Source organism: Castor canadensis, chromosome X (genome assembly GCF_047511655.1).
Source record: "Castor canadensis chromosome X, mCasCan1.hap1v2, whole genome shotgun sequence".
NCBI lineage: Eukaryota > Metazoa > Chordata > Mammalia > Rodentia > Castoridae > Castor > Castor canadensis.
The window spans coordinates 53,625,166-53,650,083 of NC_133405.1; the positions used below are offsets into that span (position 1 = coordinate 53,625,166).

General features: G+C 37.5%; 1 protein-coding gene across 2 annotated transcripts in view; it reads left to right on the forward strand.

Moving 5' to 3' along the window:
* Positions 1–24,918, forward strand: part of Pcdh19 (protocadherin 19) — a 101,616-nt gene that overhangs the window by 61,291 nt on the left and 15,407 nt on the right. The window contains exon 5 of one of the 2 annotated variants that reach the window (XM_074064419.1): positions 1,030–1,202. In XM_074064419.1, the coding sequence (XP_073920520.1) occupies positions 1,030–1,202 (173 nt within the window). The remainder of the gene's footprint in view (positions 1–1,029; positions 1,203–24,918) is intronic. The other variant, XM_074064418.1, reaches the window with a different exon arrangement.

Below are 24,918 nucleotides of genomic sequence, written 5' to 3' on the forward strand. Positions count from 1 at the left end.
CAACCTTTTTCTGCTTTTTGCTCTATTTGGGCCTTCAGTAGGTTAGATGATACCCACCTACACTGGGGAGAACCATATGCTTTACTCAGTTTCACAATTCAAATGCTAATCTCTTCTGGAAATACCCTTGCAAGACACAACCAGAAATAACGGTTAACTAGCTACCTGGGCATTCCTTGGCCCAGGCAAACTGACATATAAAATTAGCTATCACACCTCCCATGCACCAAGGCTCTCTGCTTTTCAGCTCCTGCCTCCCTTCTTTTACTTTGAATCTGACCCTCTGCTTTTTTTTAAATTAAAAAGGACTTGGTTTCACTAACCCTGATAATGCTTTTAATTTTAATTGCACTATCTCAATTTCTGCCATTTTTGTTTTTTTGTTTTTTTACAGTTGATTAGTAGACATCTTTGGAGAAGAAATACATAGGGTAGTTAAGATTCTAGGCTCTGGAGCTAGACTATCTGGATTTGATTATAGATGTGTTACATTTTCTGCCAGTAGTGTGTCCTTGGGCAAGTTGTTTAACTTGTATGTAGCTCTAATATCTCATCTATAAGTAGGAATATTAGCAGTACCTTTCTCTTCAGTGTTGTGATAACAAGTTGATTAATGTTGATCACTTAAAACATGAATAAAAATCCCTCAGTAAACACTAGCTATTACTATTTTACTTGGATTGTATAAGAACAGGCAAAGCCTGAAATGAATGATGTTCTTTAGAGTTGGTTTTGTTTTAGATTTGTATCTCCTTCCACCTTGCCTATAGTGATGCATTGAAAGTAAGTGAATGAAAATATTAGCTGCATCAGCATCCAATAGTGGGAACCTCTCTGCAGTGTTAAATTCTATTATCCTGAAACAGAAATTTCTCTTCCCCTTATTCCTACCCTGTTGGCCAATTCAGCCACTGTTGGCCAATTCAGCCACTGTTGGCCGTATTACAGAGCTGACATCATCCTGGCTTAGAAAGATTTTAAAAATCATATATACTACAGTTGTAAATTAATATTGTTTCTTCAATCCAGCAGCTCCACCTTCAAGGACCTAGAAGGCAACAGCCTGAAGGATAGTGGACATGAGGAGAGTGACCAGACTGACAGCGAGCATGATGTCCAAAGGAGCCTGTATTGTGACACTGCTGTCAATGATGTGCTGAACACCAGTGTGACCTCCATGGGATCTCAGATGCCAGACCATGGTAAGGGCTGGCTAATTGTAAGTTGCAACAATAGACTCCAAAGTACTCAGACTGGTTGCAGGCACATTATACTACTTTACTAAAATGAATCTATTACCAGTGCATCCACTGAGCTCATGCCTCAGCAGTATTTACAGATCTTTGAGGTGTCATGACACCTAGCCTGTTTCTTCTTCTCCCTCCTTAAGTAGGTCCCCTAGGATTGCATCATGTTTGGACATTTAACAAGTTGATTTCATATACATATAATATACATTCTTTTCAATAATAACTGCACTGAACACATAGGAAATGAGCAGATGTCTTCTCATCAGGAGTAAATGCCTCTTTTTGCTTTTAGTGCATGAATTTAGCTGATCAATTGAGTTGCATAGAAAACAACTCTAATGAGACCAGAGGGGTGGGTTTATTTCCCTGCTAGGCTGGTTAAGTTTACCTGGAGAAAGACTCTGTTTTCTTACCACAGATCATGTACTCTTTAAGGAGGACAGAAAGTAAAAAACCTCCCATTTTGTCTATGGGGTTGCTGTTCCAAAGCCATCTAGCTACCACACAAATCCTTACCATTGGTCATAGGGCAGACCTGGGTAAGAGAATGTGGCTGAGTCAATGTACAACATTCCACCAATGTGAAAAGTGCCTCAAAGCACATGTCAGGAGTGGCATCTTCATGTATGAAGAAGAGTCTATTTTTGTGAATTCAGCCACATATGTTTTAGCTAGAGATGCTATTTAAAACTATGGTAGGCAAAGACCATGGTATAAAAAACATTTGTAGAATTTAGCTAAAACAGAATGTTCAGATGGACTTGGGCATAAATGTCATTTTCAATATTTTACTGATGCAAACATGCTATGCAAACAGCCTGTCTTTTTCAATTAAGAAGTATGAATTCAATTTGGTGTTTAGGCTCAGTGAAGCTTCAGAATGCTTGGCTATGTCTTGAGAGAAGTTAGACTCATGCTCAGTAGGAAGCCCTACTGCTAAAAGTCTTCAAGATGAGAAAACAAAATATGGTGATTATGTGCTGGTCTTCAGCTGTTTCAATTCACTGTAAACATCATTAAATGCTTTTGTTTTGGTTTTGTAGTTGAGTCCAAAAATGCATGATTCACAAAACAAAATATTTTCTGTGGAAAAAAACAGTCACCGTAGATTCTATTAAATTGTCTAATCCATTCCCTCCCCAGCCAACCCAAGTGTCAAAGTCTATAATATAGAGAGGTCACTACCAATTGTGCTTTGCTACTTTCCTTAATTGGTGAGTGGTGACATCTGCAGAGACAGTATACTTTCTGGGAAATCTTACTATGTCTAAGGATGAAAAAATTAAACATTTATATCACTGAAACAAAGGCAATTTAATTCTCAGGGAATTAGCAGTATGTTACAGGATATAGACTGATATGTAAATGTACTAGTTGTATGTATCTCAAAGAAATGCTTTTTCATTTATGTCAGAAAGGGTTTTAGTTAGATGCTCTCTAAAATGAAATGACTCCAGGAAACAAAATAGTCATAATTGATTCTCACTTTATGCCTGGCTAGAATAACATCTGTTTTAATTTTTTGTCACATTTCTCTTGGGAAACAATATCAGTAGACTGCAGCTAGATTTTTCCTAGTGTTTCTTACAATTGGGATGTGTTATATACTGTGTAGATTGGATAATAATGAGTGTATTCTAAAGAAAATGTGTGACGGTATCCCAAGACTCTCTTACATATAGTATGATGATTTCACATGCACACGGACACATGTTTTACTATTTCATTTTGGCAACACTTTTACCTTTCTCAGTATTCAGTTTGCTTTCATATATCTTTATTTGGCTCCACTTTGAGCCAACCCTTGGGGTTTGTCCCTTTTAACTTGAGTAAGTGACTAAAGTTTAGGTGCAAAGAGAATTCAGATCTTGGTTACAATTCAATTTCTACCTTGTGATGTTTCACTATTTCTGAAGCTTTCTGTAATGATACATAATTATGTATCCAGATCAACTTCAATGTTTCCACAGAGATTGTGTCACCGGTTAACTTGAGTCAATTATTACTCCTGTAAAAAAATAGCAACTATTCCAACAATTTACATTTACTATCTCAAACCTGTATTCCCATAGTAAGTGTATTTCATCTTATGGTATGGCACTGTGGTTGAAAGGCAGTTACTGGGTGAATTCAACATGCATGCCTGATTTTGAACTTTTCAGGCTAAACTCTGATCCTGGTATTTCTTGTGATTGTATGAGAAATACTCCAATATTGGGCCAAATGTACCCAAAAAAGTGTACCTTTGAGTATTGTATTGGGGAGTTTGGCTCATCTGGAGTGTCTGGAGCTCTCTCTATGACATTCTTAATTTGAGTGCTAGTATTGCATCTTTCCTTGCACATACGTGAACACATGATTAATGGTGAATTTCAGGATTTTTGAAATGCATCCATTTTTTCCTTGCATAAGAATGGTTCATGATTGTCCAATGATCTTATTTTTAACAGATTAAACAGATGTTCCAGTGTTTGAGGAAAATGTACAAACTATATTTGCTTCTTCCTTTTCCGAGAGATATGTGAGCCCTGTGGTTCTTCACACTGCCAAAAGTTTTTTTTTTTCTTCAGAATCTGTTCTTATAACTAAACTGTAGCAGAAGAAGGATCAGTGTGAATGATAAGGGTGCTTCCTTACACGAGTAAGGGCCCAAATATCTTAATATTTGGTAACTCATTTGAGAGCTTCCTAGGCGTAGGAACCTGGAATCACTATATTCAATGAAGGAAGAAGAATATGTAAAATACTTTAAAAGAATTTTGAATTCAAAGTGCAAAAGTCAAGTGTTTAGTCGCTAGAGAGTTTGCATTATGTTTTTTAAAAGATTTTTTATTCATATATTCACATGTGCATACATTGCTTGGGCCATTTCTCTCCCCTGCTCCCTGCCTCCACCCTCTCCTCACCCAACCCCCTCACTTCCAGGCAGAACCTGTTCTGCCCTTTTCTCCAGTTTTGTTGAAGAGAAGACATAAGCAATAAATAAGAAAGACAAAGCGTTTTTGCTAGTTGACATAAGGATAGTTATCCAGAGAGATTCCTAGCATTGTTTCCATGCACAAGTGTGTTAGAACCCAAGTTGATTCATCTCTACCTGACCTTTTCACTAGTTCCTGATCCCCTTCCCATATTGACCTCTGTCGCTTTAAGGTTTCTGTATTAGCACCTCTACAGTGGGGACATCAAACACTTTCATGTTTTGGGTTTTCTGTCTATCCCTATACCTCCTGAGTGTGCTCTCCCCTTGTCATGTGACCCAACTCCAACAACATTGCTGTATTTGCCCTAGATCTAAAGTCTGCATATGAGGGAGAACATACAATTTTTGGTCTTCTGAGTTTGGCTAATCTCACTCAGAATGATGTTCTCCAGTTCCATCCATTTACTTGGAAATGATAAGATTTCATTCTTCTTCATGGCTGAGTAAAATTCCATTGTGTATAGATACCACATTTTCTTAATCCATTTGTCAGTGGTGGGGCATCTTGGCTGTTTCCATAACTTGGCTATTGTGAATAGTGCTGCAATAAACATGGGTGTGCAGGTGCCTCTGGAGTAACCTGTGTCACAGTCTTTTGGGTATATCCCCAAGAGTGGTATTGCTGGATCAAATGGTAGATAAATGTCTAGCTTTTTAAGTAGCCTCCAAGTATTTTTCCAGAGTGGTTGTACTAGTTTACATTCCCACCAGCAGTGTAAGAGGGTTCCTTTTTCCCCACATCCTCGCCAACACCTGTTGTTGGTGGTGTTGCTAATGATGGCTATTCTAACAGGGGTGAGATGGAATCTTAGTGTGGCTTTAATTTGCATTTCCTTTATTGCATTATGTTTTGATTACACCAAACACATTAGTAAACTGGGTCAGGGTAGAAAAAAGAGAGAATGACATGAATCTTTGCTTTTTGTATTACTATCAATCCTGGTATGTCTCTTAATTGTAAAACCAGGTCAGTAGGCAGATAAACTGGCTGAGCTGAATTTCCTGGTTTCCAGCTGGTGGAATTGCATATTTTTCATCCACCATGGCCATGAATTAATATGTTTGTGCCTAATACTGTGGCTCTTATTGTTGTGGCTTCCCAGTAAAGAAGATGTTGGAAAATTCTTTAACCTGTGCTTATTCATGGCATATAGTACTGTTTGGGATGCTGTCTCCTAATAGATCTCAGAGTACCTTTAGAACAAGTAAGTGTTGTTGTTTTGGATGTGTTAATCATCTGATTGCTTCCTGAGGTGATTTGGTGCTTGAGACACAATCAAGTCTCTTAACCAATGTCTTCCCTCCTTGAACTTACTTGGTAAATTTACCACCTTCAACTGGGATGAGAATATTTCTGTATCCAATTCCTGCTGACAATCTCTAAAGAGCAATTGACAAATGGCTCAGGGTGGTCAGAGGTGCTAGAGACTCATGGTTTTGTTGCACAATTGGGGTTGTTACTGGGTTGAATCTCTTCCTATCTGGATTATCTTCGGGTTGACTAGTATAGGGGTTAATAGACTTCTGGCTTCTCATTTCTTTGTATGATTATTTATGGGTGATATGGATATCCCATTATGCTTACTTAAGTATATAATCCTAATATGAATTTGGGGTTTATGGGGATCATATCCTAGAGCTGTACACTAGTCTTAAGCCAACTAATTTGTTTCAAATCACACTTAGTCTCTCATTCCTTATGACTTTAATTGTTGATTATAAATTCATCTGCTGAAAAGATGACTCTAATTGCTCTAATATGCACCCAATTTAGAGTTCACTACAACACTGAGCTAGTTTCCCTCCCATGCTAATTGATACCAAATGGAAATAACATACATAAATTTGCAATAACATTTGTCAGCTTTCACATCCAAATGCACCCAAATGCAATATAATCTTTGCTTTATTTTTGGAAGCATAGGTTCTTCTGCATTTTACTAGTACCTTGGCTATTTACTAGACACATCACCTAAATATCATTCACCACATTGCTGTGTAAAACATGGATTTGAGGAACTCAATCCATGGTTAATGTAACAGCTACAAATTGGCCATGAAAATGTTCTGTAGTCTGCATTCTACACATAATCTAGTGTTACCCATGGGTGTGTTAAGATGTTTACACTTTCAACACTCTACTAACAATGTGTAATTTCATTCTTTCTAGCCTCTTAATGAAATTATGATTTAGTGACTGAACATCCCCTTCTTTATCTGCTTACCTGTCCCCCTGACTCACCTCTCCCCTTACTAAATTTCCAAAGACTCATTTCATTTAATTTCATGGCAAAACAGGGAGCTCACAATGGAGAGTATTTTGTGACATTGCAAAGCAGTGTTCTGCTGGGCTCCAGAAATGATAGCATGGACCAGATGGTCATAGAGGAATTAAAAATTCCATTTTATCAGAATAGCATTTGCTGTCAAAAACTTTTATCTTTACTTCAACAAAGAGGTTGATTAGATCCCCCTGGACCAGAATTAGCATCTTTGAGGCTAGATATACTGTTTTGCAATTCATATGGTTATTTCTTCCCCAGTTTTGCTAATACAGAATCTTTATAAAATGTCTTCATCTACTTACAGATGTGAAATGTTTAATTACTTGAACCTAGGAATGTGTATGCAGTACTTCTGTATGTGTGACTTCAGTTTATTTTATCATGCCTCAGGTATTACAGTATTCTAATACCAGGCAAGAAAATATATGCTCAAAATACCTTATTTATTCATTCAACAATATTTTTGAGGGCCTACTAAGTGTCTCACTATGGAAATTGAATTTGTCAACTGCTGTTATTGACTGTGAAAGTTACTGTCTTTTAATTTGGTTTATCTGGGAATTGCTGAGATGACCAAATTCACTTAAATGATAAAATGAATAATTCTAATTTAAAAAAATCATGTAAGTACCTTGTTAATATTGTGCTAATAAAGAGTAAATATATTAAAAACTGTTCCAATCAAGATCTTATTTTCAATGAGAATATCATGAAAAATCTTCCTTGATGTTCTAATTTGAGCAATATCATATTTGTAAACATTTTCTAAAAATGCACCTGCTCTGAGGTTGAATTTCTTGCTCACCTTTGGTTAGTTTCACCACAGGATGGTAGGTTTAATCTCTGACATGCCTAGTTACCTGGATGGTTTAGAAGCACTCAATGCTTAATCCTATTTTTTCTCTGATGCTCAGAAACTTTATCCTTTTTCTGTGTCAACAATAGCGAGGTAGGTAGGAAGAGAGGTGACAGGTAGAGCATTTGTTTATTTCACCTACATTGCTGCACCAGATAATTGGATTCCTTCCAAAGCATTATTTACATTTTATTAACAAGACAGTCACTGGAATAAAAAAATTGTTCTTAACTAATGGAAACATCCATGCTCTTAGCAGTTATTCACTAGCATTATTTTGATTTGGGTCTTTTGATAAGAGAGTTATTTTAATACAGTTTATCATCAGTTTTTCCATGCAGGATATTAGGAATAATAGCAATTGTTCATCTTCTCTTGAATAGGAATGCTATTATACACACACACACACACACACACACACACACACACCCTACATACAAATGTTTTTCTGATCCACTTGGGACTTTTAGTTTTTTACACTCAAGGTAATTTTAAAATTCACCATTACTAATTGTTACCCAAGGAAAGGGATTCATTGTTCATTAAGACAAAAAATGCCATAGGCTTTCTTGACTAGTTTACACTACAAATTGCTATGTTTTTTGTTCTATTTTTTAATTGTTTATTCATTTATTCATATGTATATACATTGTTTGGATCATTTCTCCACCCTGCAAATGTCTGTGTTTCTAAGCTTAGAAATCATCAGATGATAGAGACTATATAAAGGGAGCATACTTAAAAATTAAGAATTTCATTCTCTAGAAGTTTGTTACGTAATAGTATAAATGGTCCAGTATGGAATAGACTACATAGGATCACTGAAGAAATTAATTAAGGTTATTTGAGCCAGATAGCAAACTGTGTTTAAAAGGATGTTTGGGTATAATAGGATACCATTGAAGGAATAATGGAATCCAGACTCCAACATGGCAAACTAGATAAAATTATGTTCTATTTGGGTGATTTGCTAGGTGAGTATTTTTCTATTGCTTTATGAAAAAGTAAGTTCTATAGGTCATGATAAATGGAGACACTACCAGTAGGATAACAGATGAGAGGGAAGTCAAGTTGTTTTATGGGGTCAGATTACAGGGACTGCTTTACATGCTCAAAAAGTCCATTGAAATAGCCAGATAATTACCTTCTTTGGGGATTTTTTTTCTAGGTAACATTATTTCTGTTCTGTGATAAGATAGTTAAGAACCATAAGTAAACTCCATCAGGATGGGGACACATGGATCTAAATGCATTAAAGTACAGTATTTTTTCTGAATATTTCTCCTTTATCCCCCTTCATTATGAAACAAATATAGGGAATTAAATCCAGTCCTACTTTAAGAAACAGTTTGAAGAATAACAAAATTATATGTGATTTCTCAATTGTGTGGTCAAAATATTTTTGAAATGGCCTTTTTATTTTACAATAGATGCTTTTTGTCATCCAGGATCAGATTTTGTCCCGAGTATTTTTAATCTCTGTGTTCATCAGATTCTCATTGCCAGTATATTTTGGGCCAAGGAAACCTTATTTGGTATATTCACTTTGGAAATGTGGTTTTACACAAGAAAATCTTTTTAGTTTCTCTTGCTGTAAGACTTGCCCCCAATAAAATCAGCTTGGAAAAAGCCCACCAAGCCCCAGATCAGAAAAGGTTTGAGCTTGCCTTTAGGACCGAGTTACTTTTTAGGGGCTTACACACAGGTTCTTCTGGAGATGTTTTAAAATGTCTCATATAATCTAGTGGTTGGTCTTACATGGCCTTTTAAAACTCAAGGTGCATAGATAAAACAGACTCTTTTGCAACTTGCCAGAATGGAATCCCATAAACCAAACATTCTGCCAAGTAAAGAGAACACAAAGCATTTCATTCATCATGTTTAGGACTAAAGAGATTATCAATGAGATTGTCTCCAGAGTTTTTTTGGTGCAAATCATTTGGAGATAGGCATGTGTCTAGGTGTCAAGGTGAAAAAGGAGGCATTGTGGGACTTTAGGTTTTATGGTGAACTTTACTTAAAAATATGCAGGACAGAGATCTACTGGGTGGTTGGAGATATGTGCAAGATGGTGTGTAGCAGAGGTGATTTGAAAGGCACCTAGTCCAGAAAGGGATAAAGGAGTTTATTAAAAAATGAACTCTTTGTGGCTGAATTTACATTGTCACAATGAGGAGGCCTCTTGAGAGACACTTTGTCTTTTAAGAGATTCCAGTAATCAGAAATAATAGTTCTACTCTGTTATCCTTTACAATCCTTTAGACAATAAACATGCAAGCTGTTAAATAGGAAATAATAAACAACATTGTCTTGTAAGTTTAGTTCTTTTTAACATTAGTAATATCCACATTAATGGCAAATGAAGACTCCTTATATTTCTGTCTTATTTTAACAGGAAGATTTTCAATCTGCTTGAAGTTAAAACTCTCAAAGCAAGTTTATTTGCTCCTACCCCAGTCTGTTAAGCCCTAGGGTCTTTCTAAATTGTAGTCTACTATCTAGTTGCTAAATCATGTGGGAGTGTGACTGTAATCTGGTTTGAGTAAAAGCATAACTTATAATGTTTCTTTTTAAAGTGGAAATGGGTAAGCATATATTGCTGTAATTATCTGGAAAAACTTGCTAGTTCTAATTGATTGTAGCAAGGCAGCTTCCCAAGAATGAATTTGCAAACTCAAATTCAGTGCCAGATATGTATTTTCCAGTTTCTCTGTGTCCATTCTATATATCTGTAAGCACATATATTCTCTCCTTTTCTAATTGATGTTGGACAACTTTCTTTCTTCCTCTCTCAGTCTGTATACAGTTTCCAACCTGTGTGAACAAGATCTTTCCCCATTAATACACAGAAAAGAAGGAAGCAAAGAATGATGTAGGTTCCAAGATACTTAGACTGGTCAAACTGTTCCAAGCCATCACCACCTGCTGTTTTTAATCATTAATGAGGCTGTCAATTGCTCTAATCTGGGAGGTGAACCAAAAGAATGGTTTTGATTTTAATTTAATTTAAAAATCAGCTTATTGAAACAAAAATGCCTCCAGCTTGTAAGAGTCTGGTTGAACACTGTTGATAAACCAAAGCAAGTCAGATACAGAAGCTGAACCATCATTCATATGCAAAAATAAACTACTTTAAACTTGGGGCACTTTTATTATTATTGTCACTGACCAGAAAATTTAGTCGTATTAAGTCAAGCAGTCATTGTATTCCAGAGAATGTTGCATATAAATATCTGTTCCTTTTTTTTTCTGGAAGAAAAACACGCTCAAAAGTTTTAAGGACTTTATTAATGTCAGAACACAAATTAATGGCAAAGTCCAGAGTGAAGCTCAAAGTGCAAATTCTTTTGCTTGACACAACACCCATTAAACTGTTGGTACATTTTAGAAACATTGAGTGATTATCTGTAAGTTTTCTATTAAGTTTGAGTTTTATTACAATGGATGATTTTGCTTACTGGCAAAATGAGAATTCAAAAATACGGTGTCTATGCACAAAGTGAATTTTAAAGATTTAGAGCTAGACCATTGTGCCAACTGTCAATCTAGAAGGTTTCATTAGACCTCTTTGAGCTTCATCACTTTCAGATTTCTAATTGATGCCAACTGAAATTGAAGGCAAAGAAAACCTTCTTTCTTTGATTGTAGAACACATTACCTTGCTGTTAGGCCCTAGTTAGCTGGAGGGTAGGTGTGTCAAATCACACTAGGCTTCTGCTAACACAGCAAGTGAGCACTTCCTGAATTCAGCTGATAATCAGTCTATGCAGCTAATGAGTCTCAAACAGACTGAGTGGCTGGATATGGCACCAGAAAACCACCATTCCAAACTAGCCTTTTGGTATTTCTTTTGTGATACTAATTAGAGACCCCATAAAACTACCTGCTCTAGATCTTTGGTTTAAAATACAATTTTCAGAGAAACATGGTCCACTTTAAGGTTTCTGTTACTGTAGTGATTCCCTTCATGAAGGAAAATGATTGACTTGTAGTTTAAGTAAAGTTTGGATGGTTAATCTGTAATGTTCTGGTAACTAAAATGCCAGAAAAAGTTGCTTCTGTGGTTGGTATAATTTATAATGTTCTCCAGATTCTGGTGGTATTAAAGTGGGCTGCCATGTTTCTGCTGTTGATGGTCTGAAGTTACCCGTGCCCGGGGAGTCCTATCTGCCAGCTGCTTCTGTGCCTTCTGAATTGGACTAAATTCCGCTAGATTGCTTGAGAAGGGTTAGAGGTGTGTTTTGCTTCCTTTCTGTGGGATGATGAGCCAAGTATTGAGTGTTGTTCTCTTGGGAGGAGGAAGCATCTTCTATGTTGAAGTGCTGTTTAGCTCAAAATGATAGGTCATCAAATGGGCCCACCCACCATTCAAACTATCGCTATTTTATGATGAAGATGGAACAGCTTTCTTTGCTGCTTCTAGTTCCTTATCCCACTCCTTTGATATTTTCAACACTCAGAAGGAAGTGTGTTATTAAACAAAGAGTATTACAGGTGTTTGAAACATACCGAACCCATGTGTTCGTCATGTGCTTTTGTTCATCTGTCCACAGCATCTCTTAGTGCCTTACTTCTCTCATTTACTCTAAATAAAAATTACCTAAAATAAATGTTTTACGTGATGTTAGGAGACAGAATCTGTAGATGAGGAATAGGGTTATCTATTAAATAAGTAAGATTTGCCAACCTAGACAGTATTTTATTTGATTTAGAAAGGTATATGTCTTCCAGAAGTATGTGATTAATCACTTAGGATCCTTTAGAGATGAAAATACCTATATGAGAAATTCAGGCACAAAACCTAGCATTCTACTTACAGCATTTCCAAGAGCCCTTGTGGTATCTTAAGTTTCCACTGTCATCAATGTAGAATATTTAGTCCTAAGAAGTGTTGGGAATCATTGTGATATATTTATCCCCTATAGCAACCTAAGGGGGAAACAAGCATAGAATTTGAAAAAAAATCAGCAGAGGAATGAATGGCAGTCATTAAACTGGGAATTAAAGTGAGAATCTTAGTAGACTAAGAAACAATCAGAAAGTTAGAAAGAGGTGATAAATAGAGAAATGAAGTAAGATACAAATATCTATGATTGAAGCTAAGATCGTCAGGGACACGAAGAGTATAACCCAGGCTTCCTTTAATATGTACTACGTAGCTAATCCTCAAAGGTAAGCCTGAGAATTCTGTTTCTTACTGGAGTCTTCCAGATAGATAGTGTCTTATTAGTTTAAACTACAACTAATATGAACCAAGCCTAATGAGTTAGTACAATTACTTCCACACTACTCCATTATTTCCAAGATTGGCATTGCTAGTCTGCCTATAAACCCAAAGGCAAGTAGAGCACCATAATGACCACGAGTACAGACTTTGGAATGTGACAAAACTAAGTACCATGCTTACCATTACCATTTAATGACTATTCTCCTTATTCAAATTATTTTATCTTTTTGATCTCTCAATTTTCTCATTTGCAAAATGGGAGGAATGAGGACCTATCAGGATAGTTGTGAGACAATCCAGGTAAAAAGCTCTTAGGAAATTTCCTGGCACATATCAAGTGCTCAAAACATAAAAGGAGAGTGAGTCACTGGAATACCCACTTTGTATGATTTCAGGGTCCCCAACACTCAAAGCCAGTCATCTGCTTGTTATTTATGATCCCTTTAACAGAGAGTGAGACATTTCATTGGAAAATTATAGTTCAGACTTCAAGCATATCATGAAGAAAGGCAATGCATTTTTTCAGATTCACACTAAGTTCTAAATGGTTGCTAAATGGAGTTTTAGAGGAAGAAAATTGCACAGAAAGGAGATGCCAAACAACATTCTGAGCTTTCCCAGAGTTATCAATGTCCAAAGGAACATGGAGGTAATTGTTAGTTGATGTACTTACTGTGAAATGTTTGGATAGTAGAAATCTGCTTTCAGTACCAAGTCAATTTTCTGAATCAGTCCAGATCTGGTTTGAGAAATTATAGGATGCCCACCAAAGGTTTGAAGAGAGGTCTAGGCTCATCCAAATTGCAAAATGCACATATTGAGCACTTGTGAGGTAGGCAAATCTCTTTTTTTTTTTCTGGTGATGTTTACTCTGCTTTGCCTTCCTTATGTCAAAAAATGCATACCCCCAACCCTGTATGGCTCTTGGCTTCTCTCCTTGTCTTGCCTTACTGCTTTTAAACAGCTAATGGGTGGCAGACACTACTTTGATTCTTTTTGTTGTTCCCACCTCATGCTCAGACGTTCATTAAAAAAAAAAGAGAAGCATTTTTCATTTCTAGTTTTTCTCTAAAAAGTCAACCTACAAAGGATACCTTCTATTCTTTTTTTTAACAATAGATTGAAAAATGCCCAGGTCCTACCTGAAAGGTCAAATCTCCTTGCAATGTGAATGAGCTCACGGCAGGGCTTAGGGGACACTGGCATGTGGAAAATGATGGGAATTTATGTGCCTTTGGATTTTTGTCTTTTTTGTGGCAGAAAAAAAATGGATTTGTTAATGATTGGAAAAAAACCTTTCAACCACAGCCCCCTGCAAAATTTTCTCTATGTAAACCCCAGGAGACAGCCACTCAGATACACAGTTGATAATTATTTTTTTTACCCTGCTCTGCTTAGAGTTGTTTGTCTTATATTAATGTACATTAGTTGACTCACCTTCATTGGCTACAGCGTATTGAATCTAGTTAGCAGGCCACGGTTTTGTGGCATAAAATGGTTTGGCTTGTGAGGGACCCTATGCCATCTTTGTGTTTGTCAGTATCCAAATGGAAAGGAGGGAGGGAGAGACATAGATGCAAATAGAACTCTGTGCAATTAGGGACATGCAAATATAATTTAGAACACAGGGGTAAGCACAACGTTTTTGAAAAAGGTAGATTCATTATGAAAATAAACTTTCATTCATAGCATAACGTTGGTTCCATGATCAATGTAACAGGAAGCACGTAACTTTTGCCTTCTTAAAATTCCAAATCTGCATGCTGTATGCAAGACGGTGAAAACCATTATAGTCCCTAAAATAGCTTTATACCATGTGGCCCAGTAGGAACTGAGAATTGTAATATTTACTATTTTTTTATCATACATTCTTGAATAAGTCACTAACTTAGAATTTTGTGGGTGAATTATGGAGGTGAATTTTGGTGGATGAATTGAGTCTCAAAACCCTCAATTCTTATATTTGTATGTGAGATAGTGAACAATGTTTCTAGGATTAATAAAGTAAAATTTTTATGTGCATAGTTCCTTTTTTTAAAGAAAATATTATTGTGAATCAGTTAGCTGTGTTCATCCTCTGTGCCCTTTTCCCTTCTTGGCCTGTTGACCTGAGCACTTTCATCTCAGTGTGTCTCATTAACAGCAAGAGCACTGACCTGAGAGTCAGGAGCTTTAGGTTCTCATTACATTGCACACATTGATAACAGTGTGACTATAAGCAAGTTACTTGCCTGTCCAGTCTTGGGCATCTTACCTGAAGAATGGGGGCTATTGGTAGGAATTGCTTTGTAAGCAGGTTGTAAGGATTAAATGAGCTAATGCATGTAAAACACCTAATACGCTGTCTATTAAATAGTAGGCACTCGAAATGGAATTGGTAAGATGATACTGATGAAGCATTATCCTTGTTTTCCTTTGCCCCTTCTTCACTTATCCACATCTGTTTTTCAGTTTAAAATCACAGGCAGAATTAAGGTACTATAAGTAACTTTTTTTTTTTAACCAACACTCAATTTGTCCACATCTTTTCTTTACTTGGCACTTTTCAACACCCATGTGCATAGCTTATAACTTGCTAACTCATTTTTCACCAGTTTTAAAAGTGCAGAATGAGGGAGTTGATAATTTGACTTCTAAGTTTCTTTTATTCTGACGTTGTGTTCTGGGCACAACGCACATACCTATTTGTCAATGGATCTGTAATGAGTGCCATATTTGAGTTAACAGATGGTATGGTGTGTTTGCTTTGAGGGGTAATTGCTCTTTCATCTTAATTTCCTCCTTTCTTTCCTTGGAAGCTGCTCAATGGCAGAGTCATAAAGCTTAAGGTGAAAATCAAATTGAAGTAGCAGGTCACTTTTCTACCAAAAAATTAACAGTTAAACTAAGAACTAGAGAAGTTCTATCAAGAGTGGGGCTTTTAAAGCTAGTAAAATAAGTTACAGGTACAATGGACTTAATTGTTCTTGCTTTCCTAAGTGAGATGGCTATTCCTAGTTCATAACTCTCTCCATTTTCCTTAAACAAAGATCAAGACTCTTCCTCCTTGGTCACACCTCTCACAGTTCATCTGCTCTCCTTAAACTCTAACACTCTAGGCCAAATCTCATGTCCTTTCTTCGATGGAGCCAATTGTAAAGTGCTAATTTTAGTACAGTCTCTCTTCTCTTTCTCTTTCCCCATTCTTTTCACATTTTTTTTATGCTTCTTATTTAGTCTTTCCTCAAAGTCTCCCATTTTCAGTTAAGCCTTATTCTGTCCTCTTTACTTTTAGGGACAACTGCTCATTCATTATTATATTTTTCCATAAAATGGAGATATTTTCAATGAGATCGAACGAAAACATTTTGCTTGGTTGATAAAATTCAGTCCGCCCTTACTGAAGATTTTTTTATGACCTTTTTTATTTAGCACAGTGCTTTCTTTACTACCTTACCCTCTTCCCACACAGCTCATAAGCATGCTCCTATAAATAGAGAGTATCCTCAGTGAACAAGTGTTGATCAATTCACTTTCTGAATGCTACCAAACAACGGATGCCATTTACCAATGTTTGCTCTCCAGGGTAGTCCTCATCCACCCCAGTCTACAGATGCTGGAAGTGAAATGATTCACTCTAAGAACAATACATGGATCAGAAGACAGTTAATGTTTCCTTGATATATTTTGTGATGCCAGGGCATTGTTGTTTTCCATTTGAAATCTCAAAGGCTACTGGATTGACAGGAAGTTTTCATTGGTAGTATGAAAGGGTTACCTCCTCCAGTGTGGAAGAGATGTTGCTTAGGGAAAACGCAGTAGAATGTAGCAGTGAAGCCAGAAAGATGAGGTATTCAAAAGCATTACTATGAGATGGAAGGAAATAACTGGTGTACCTGACTAGCCCAAGAGACATGTTTGATAGTTCCAAGTATGTATATATCATTGGCACTTGTATAAATACTGACCTTTTACTTCCTTACAGTTTACTTGGAGTTGGCCTATTGTGTTTTTTGTGTGACTGGCAATTCTGTTGACTACAACAATCCATTTGGATCATAGCTTGGTTCTTCTTGGTTTTCTTCTGTAACTTTGCTAGTTTCTTGCTCATATTGGTGTTTAAAACTTTTTCTTTAAAAAATGCTTGATGAATTTCAAGTCTTTAATTTCTGTTCCCTTCATTATTTCCTCTGACCTGGGCTGTTTTGGATTAGATATTTTCATTAAATGTCAAATGTTTTGTCAGATGGTTCCATTTTTTTTTTTTGGCTTATTGGACTGCCGATGTGCTGAAGCCCAATCATTTTTCTAGACTGGCTTTTCTTGTTTTTTGAGGTGAGGTCTTGATATGTAGCCCAGATTGGCCTTGAACTTGTGATCCTCATGCTTCAGCTTCCTGAGTGCTGTGATTTCAGGCATTTGGCAGCATGTCTGGCCTTTGTGTGTGTGTGTGTGTGTGTGGGTAGTACTTTATGTATGGGCATTTTTGAGATGTTTGTTTTTTAAGGACACTCTTAAAAAAAAGTAAATTTTGCATTGTTAAAATGTACCATGACCACCCTTGAATTCTAAATAGTTGTTAAGTTGTGTGTTGTCAAGCACGTTCTTTCTCTCTTTGGGCCTAGTTCCTCATCTGTATTTCAGAGTTTAGACTGGAATGATTTATAAGGGCTCATTATTGCTAATACTCTGCTGCTATTGTTCATTTAGTATGAAAGTAGTTTTCAGGAAGTGGAAGACATTTTGGCTGAATGTTCCTCTGCATTTCTAACGAACAAGGCAGGGCGGGAAATCTGACTTTTGGTCATCAGGCTTTGGGTTGTACAACTCCTTTCATTGTGGCAAGGGAAATGAGAAAGAAAAATTGGTGAAGCTAGCTTGTGTTAAACATTCTGAGCTTCTTCTTCCTCTTTGGCTTTTGTTTGTATATGTTTAGCTTCACTCTGCTTTCATGTGTGTATATTTTTGTGGAAATGGTCCTCTTTCCCTTGTACACCCAATTTATGTTCCCATCTTCCTTCTCTCTTACTGAATCATCCATTTCTGAATAGTTTGCAATTTTGAACTTAATTAGGTCTTTCCCCTAAGTGAAGAACACAGCTGTTTCCCCTCTGATGCTTTGGCAGCTGCCTCCGCCTTTCCCAAAACGGAATGATTAGCTCTTTCCTTTGATTTCTTAACTGGCCATTAGTTCAGGACTACTAGCCCATTTCCTGAGTGATAGAACTACCAAATCCCAAGGCCAGAGTTGTTTCAATTTGCCTTTGGGGCCTTTCAGTCTTTTGGGTACTTCATTCATATGAGGTGTGGGATTTATCAATCTTTCAGAGCCCTGTTTGCCTTATTATCCAGTGATTCCATTGTTCAGCCTTTTGAGATGCTGATGAATGAGGAGAACCTAGCCTGGTGTCCCTGATGTGGTTTTGGTGGAAAAATAGATAAGAAGCCCTACATGTATTTTTCCCTAAATTAAATGGCCCTCATTTGTCACAAGTTCTCCATTTTGATTTTTAAAAGACTTTCCTACCTATTCATCTTTCTTATTTAGTTTTATGTACCTGTATTTAATAAACTGTTGTTTTTCTCTAGGTGCTTTGTTATCTACCCCTCCAGCCTTTAATTTTGTGACTCCACTTCTTTGCTAGTTGTTGGGATTTCCTCTAATCATACTTTTCCCTTGCATTTACGATATCGTCAGCTTCTCCACTCCAGTCCAACTCCCCCCTCACATTATGCTCCCTGTTAATCAATCAAAAGCATTCTATTCTGTCATTTTGGTACTGCCTTTCCAAATGTGTTTGGTGCAGCCTCTTTTTGCTCCCCCACCCCAAGTGCCTCATTCAATTTAATTCCACATACTTAGCATATTAGGCATCTTGTCAATATTTCCTGTCTGAGGTCTATTTTTTAAATTTGAATGCACTCTGCGTGTGTGGTTTTGTTCCCCCTAAATGATGAAATCTGTAACAGAGAGTCAGAATTAGCTCTGTGCCTGGGAGGAAAAGAAAGCACAGAGTAAAAGAGCATTTCTCATATTCTCAGAAGGTATATGCAAGGACAGCCCTTGGCACAAGTGTGTATACAATGCTACTATATTTATCTGCTTATACCTTCTCCTCCACTCGGGAGCCCAGGCATCCAGTGCTGTCTTTGGGTTTTCATAGTTTCCCTTACCACTAGCCCTTCTACTCAAAGGTCCTGTGTTCCCAAGCTGTTCTTGCTTGTTTCCTAGTTCCCTGCATAAAAACTCCCAAGTTCCATGTTCTGTTTCTCCAAAGTTCTAGTTATTTCAAGGGACCTGAGCAAAACTGTTCTCCCTTTCCAACAGCCATTTGCATCTTTTTTTTCAGGTTTCATTGTTCTATTTTTATGTAAGTATACAAAGTACATGAACCGTATTCACGTTCTTTTATCCCTTCCTTTCTCCCTCCCCTCTCCCACTAGTACTCACCTCGTGATGGGACCTATTTTACAATCCTGTCCTTCATTTTTAAATGTATATTCACTGTTCAAGGGGGTTTCACCATGATAGTTCACCTGTGAAATACTGTCATTTAACCAGATTAAACCCCTCTATTACTCTTCTTTACCCTTTCAGTGTACTTTCTTATGCCATCTTCTTACACAGAACATTTGCATCTTATTGTAAAGCTAATCCAAAAGAATAACCCATGGTGGCCCTTGGGTTACCAGTGTAACCTGATAGGGTGACATCTTTAAGATGTCTCACCAGTAGTTGGCTACGTGTTCTAAGGATAAGGTCAGCTTGGACTCCCGTCTATCTCAAAGCATTAAAGTGTCTGATGGATAAGAACATCTAATGTGTATTGGATTCTTCCTTTGTGCCAGGCACTTTTTAGCTAAGTTTACATGCATTTCCTCTTTTAATCATCCCAACAATCCCATGAGGTCAGTGCTATTAGTTCTGTTTTATGGGTGGGAAAACACCCAACAAGGCACAAGTTACTTTAAGTAACTTCCATAGGCCAGGGCTACTAAGTCTAAGAGCTGAAATTCAGAGACAGACTCTCCAGAGCCCACAGTCTTAGTCCCTTTGAGAAGATTCAGAATGGTGTCCTTTGTACATGTACACTTCATTGAGAGAAGCTGGTTTCAGATGTGCTGTTGGGGAAAAAGCTTTCCTTTGGTGAGGAGTAGATTAAGTTTTAAATTCTCTAGTAAACTGGCTTATGTCTCATTCTTTCTTGAGAGAAGCTTGCCATTGGATACAGTGCTGCAGCAGAAAAATCTACCTTTGTGTTTCTGTAGCCTAAAAGTTGGCAATAGTACAGTTTTTTTCCACCAGTCCCTGTGGCTGTAGGCTCTCAGTAGAGATGGTTGTCAGATATCTAGGACCAAGCTTACACTTTGTCTTTTCCTTACTTTAGGAGCTGATGGGGTTGCGGGGAGGGCTGTCCTTGGTGTTGGTGAGCAGGAATATGACTGACTCAAGGCAGGGGTTCTGCAAAGGGGAGAGCAGACTCATCTACACTCTTAAGAGCCAGACTGGCTAGATGAGATCGGGCGCGTTCAGGGTGGTATGGCCATATACCCAGACAGAAACACTGTCTCGCCTAAGTAGTGTATCTTCACTATGAGTCATTTTTAAAAGGTAGCAGTACAATGAATTGTTTTCTGAAGTGGATGGTTGTGTTTCCCGTTAGTACAGCTTTTCCTTCTGGCCTAAGCTTTTATTGGCTGCTGCCTGTTTAATAGCAGACAGAAAGCTTCACACTTGTGGGCTGCTGCAATCATGGTAATGAACATTCTGTTCAAAAGGGGAGCATTCACTTTCTTTCTTAGTAGCCCTTACCCCAACACTGGGAATTTAATACATTCATTTATTCTTCCTTCAATAAATAGGATTAAATTCATAATGGAGCAGGGAGCAGCCAGTCTCCTTTGCATGATTTTCAGGGTCTGCACAGTTCCAGCTGTGTAAACAAGAACACTGAACTTAGGTATTGTCTAGTGGGGGAGGATTGCAATTTGGGAGAGGCACATCATGGCTGGGATGGAGCCAGACATTCTTCCACCCACTGCAGTCCACACCCGCAGGGTCGGCTTGTTTAGTGACTAGAGTCAGAAGTGAAGAGGAGGCAGCTGGAGTTAATTATACTGTTTTATAGCTTCTTATCAGTAGGGGATGAGAACCAGGGAAGGGTTGAGAAAATCTAAAATCATATCCTCATGAGGTTCCAGATATGGTGGTAGGAAACAAAGAAATGGAAGACATTGGGCAAAATAAAGAAGCCTAAAATATTAAATATGACAAGAAAAAAAATCAAAGAAAATATCTTAAAGTTGTAGCTGCATTTATATTCCAGTTAATTCTCTCTGTGGTCACTGGAAGCAAGGGAGGAGCAGCATTTTGTTGATTGGAGAAAATTGCTGTCTGCCTGATACCTGGACTCAGCTTTGTTCTTGAGATTTGTTTAAATAACGAGCAGCTAAATAATGCTTAAGTTTTCTAGTATATAGGCACCATTACAACAGAAGTAAATAAGATTACTCCATAATAAATACATATATTATGGATCATTCATTTCCTTTGTCTCTTCCCTATCACAATCATGCATAAAACTGGCTGTGCTCAATTCAATAGTAATTATTCTGTCTTTATGAAGAACATAAGGGCCATACATATTCCTGAGTTCCAAAATATGAGATTCCTGATGAGATAGCAGGTTTTGTTTGATGCTTCAGATTCTCCAGGTTATTCTTGGGGGAGGGTAATTGATAGTTAACACAAAGGTAGTTGGCCTCACACTGGATGTGAATGTTAGGACAAGGTTGTGGTCAAGGAAGAAAAAAAAATTTCCTTTTCAATGCACTGAGGTGCTGTTACATTTAGGAATGACCCAGCCAGTGATATTCATTCTTGATACAACTGGCTATTTAAAAGCCATTTTCCTGAGCAGCTCACTTCAAAAACAGTGTCTCTGAAACAGAATATTCTTTTATAGGATGGAAATCTCTGATTTGAGAAAAAGCTAGGTTGATAGCGCCCTGAATTTGAATCATTAAGAGTGTTCAAAAGTAGAGAGATGGTGCTGGAGACATGGCTCAAGTGATAGAGCACCTGCCTATTGAGCACAGATTCCTGAGTTCAAGTCTAAGTACCTCCAAAAAAAAGTAGAAAGATGGAGAAAATTCAATAAATTACTGTCGATGCAATATTGGAATGTCAGTGAGATAGATAATACTCACTAGAGTGTTTCATGCTATGATGTTTATACATGCATTCCTTTGTTCACCAGCTGTGGGTGTCTTCAGAATTCCAGCACAGAACATAGGGACCCCTCTATCACTCATCATATTCAATCAGATGGGGGAAATCCTGTCAATATTGCTGATGCGGTATTCCTGGAACTTCAGACTGAGAAGCCTATTAGTGCTTTGCTGAATGCTATCATTGCAGCATGTGCAGAGCATCCCATAACACTTAGCACATGGATGCCTGTCTGAATCAGGTGTGAGTATTATGGCTACCATAATAGCATTGGAATTTCTACAACTAAAAAGGAAACACATTTGGCTTATACTTCAGCCACAATCACTTACACTTAAGTTATTGATAGTTGATTGGGATCTTTAGACTGCTGGGCTTGTGCCATGGGACTTCAAAGCATGTTTGATGTATAGAACAGACAAGGAGGCTGTAGACTTTGGCAAGCTGGGGTTCCCATTAGTCAGGCTGACTGTATCTGACACTAGAGATTCCAATTCACCAAGATGAAGCTTACTTCTCTAGCCTTTGACTGATGGCCCAATGATCTTGACGTGAAGGACATGAGAGGATCAGTGTATCAGGCTGTGAGTTTCCAATGAGCAAATAGTTGAGTGGTTTACTGTATGCCCTGTTGAGTTTGTTTTTTTCAGCAAATGCAAAATTCATAGCAGCTTTTGAGAATTTGAGGGAATTGTAAGATCTAAAAGTTCTGTTTTATAGTTAATGTTAACCAGCCACTCTCCTAATAGGAAAATGTGGACTCTTTTATAGGGTATGCAGACTATATAATTGTTCAGTTAATATTTCTCTTCTCAGATTTTTTTTTCTTATAAGGAGTGCTGGTAACGTATCCTGCTCAGGAAATTCCAGGCACAGCTGTTTCTAATAATAAGCGGGGCCCCATGGAAGAGTCATACTTGCTCTGAAGGTTCTTCGGTGGGAAGGAGGAAATGCCCTCAGAGAACAGGCTTTTCCATATCTGTAGATTTTCTGGCAGAGACTTGGCCACTGCTATTGTCTCTGATTGCCTCCCTGCAGTTTTCTTGGAGGTCTGAATTTCTAAGCAGAAAGGTTTTCTGTGATGAGGAAAGATCACAAAACTGGAGAATGGTTAAATGAAAGGATATTTTGGTCAAAGCAGAGATTAGCTGAACACTGTGGAATGGAGACAGGGGAAATGAGATGAGAAGGGAAATGGGAATTAATTCATGGAAGTACTTACTATTTATAGGTTGGAATAAAAGGTTCATTGAACAGGGGAGCTTCCTTTATGCGATGTGAATATGCTAAATTCCTATAAAGGCAGTCCCATCTTAAATGTACTGAGGGAGCTGACATCGTGCACTTCGTGGGTTATTCTATTTAGTGCACAATCAGGCTACTATTCTCCTGCCTTGGACAATCTGTGGGGTGTGGTTAGGAGAAAGGATATAGAAAAGATGGAAGATTTCCTCTGAGGAGAGGTCAAGAGCTTCCTTAAACACAAGTGAGATGTCAGCATCCCCTTTTACTTTCCAAACAACTTTCCTGAGAGGTACCTTGATATTTTTCTGGCTTCCTCACAGTTCCCAAGTAATTTCTGAAATTTTTTTAGTGACATGATTAGTTTTACTTTTTTAAATTAAAGTTGGTTTGTGCTAAAAGAAATCATCTGTACGGTCTGTATCTAGTTGAGTGGTACAGAAGAAAGGTCATCTCTTGTATCAACCATTATTCCCTCTGTAAACACACATGACCAAAAGGGAAGGCTGTTTTTAATGGTAATGCAGACCAGAAAAAAAGGCTATTATTTTCAGTCTGTTGAACAGTACAAAAATGCTTCTCAAGCACTGTGTTCAGATGTTTCTTTTTATTAGCTATCACACAAGGAATTAGACGCATTTCAAACAGTTCATTTCCCTACTCTTGTCTCTGTAAAATTATGACTCATGAGTGGTTTCTTTGTTGAAATACCACTGATCTCCTATATTGGAATGGACAACAGGGTGTTAAAATATAAACTTTTCGGTTTACATAAACTCTAGAAGAAGGGGGAAAAAGATTCCCGAGGAGAAGGAAACCATTTGTCAATGTCCTTGCTTGTTAGTGTCCTGTAAGCATCTTATCTTGGAAGTTATGTCAGCATTACAATTCTGTGTAGTCTCTCTCTCTCTGAAATTAACAGCAGGGAGTTCTTTGAACGCCCGCAGGAGGTTTTAAAATATCATTCTGCATCTGCCCCACTCTCTTCTTTCCAATACTCCACCCCTACCCACTCACTGATCCAGGGCCATTAAGATGGATAAAGGACTTGTGCCATGTCTTAATATGTAAGCAAATGATGATCCTTAGCTCATCAACTAGGCATTGTTTGCATTTTTGCCAAAGCTGATTATTTCATCTGCAGTTTTAATAGCAAGCCAGATTATTTGCTGTTCACTAACTGATAAGAGCAAATAAAAAAGATTGCAAGGTGGAATTAAGGGGATGAGAAAACTCTAGGGCCAGAGAAGGCTTTTTCTTTAATTAATAATTTCAGTTTGCTCTTAGAATATTTTTATGCTAGAGTCCAACATTTAATATAAGTCTGCACCTTTCCTCTTGGAATTGCTAAATTGGAATTTCAGAGAATGGAAATCATGCAGGCTTGAATGAAGCTTCAAATTCTCTACTCCCACTGCTGTCTAGTTTTCTGTGCAGAGAACTAGATTCCTCAGGGCTTCTCCTGCCATAGCATGGCATTTGTTCATTAGCCCCATGTTTCACAGACCCAGTCATGAAAGACTAGTATTTTAACCAACAAGAGGTAAGTGAAATAAAATTGTATTCAGGTGATGCAATGTTTTGGAAAAAAGAGGGTTATTCCAAGGGTGTGAAGATACATGATGTACAGATGGATACAGCATTTAAATTTATCAGCCTGTTTTTCAGTAACCTTTTGATTTGTTCCATTGTTTTAATTTGTGAATAAAAATGAGTGTCAACAATGATGAGACTAGTGGTAGCGGTGGTTGTGATGAGTGTGTGTGTGCATGTGTGTGTGCGATTTTGTGGCCATGATCCAGGCTTACTGTGTTTCAGTTCTTACATAGATTTTCCTAGAGCTGTGTCAGTGTTCTAACTCAGATCA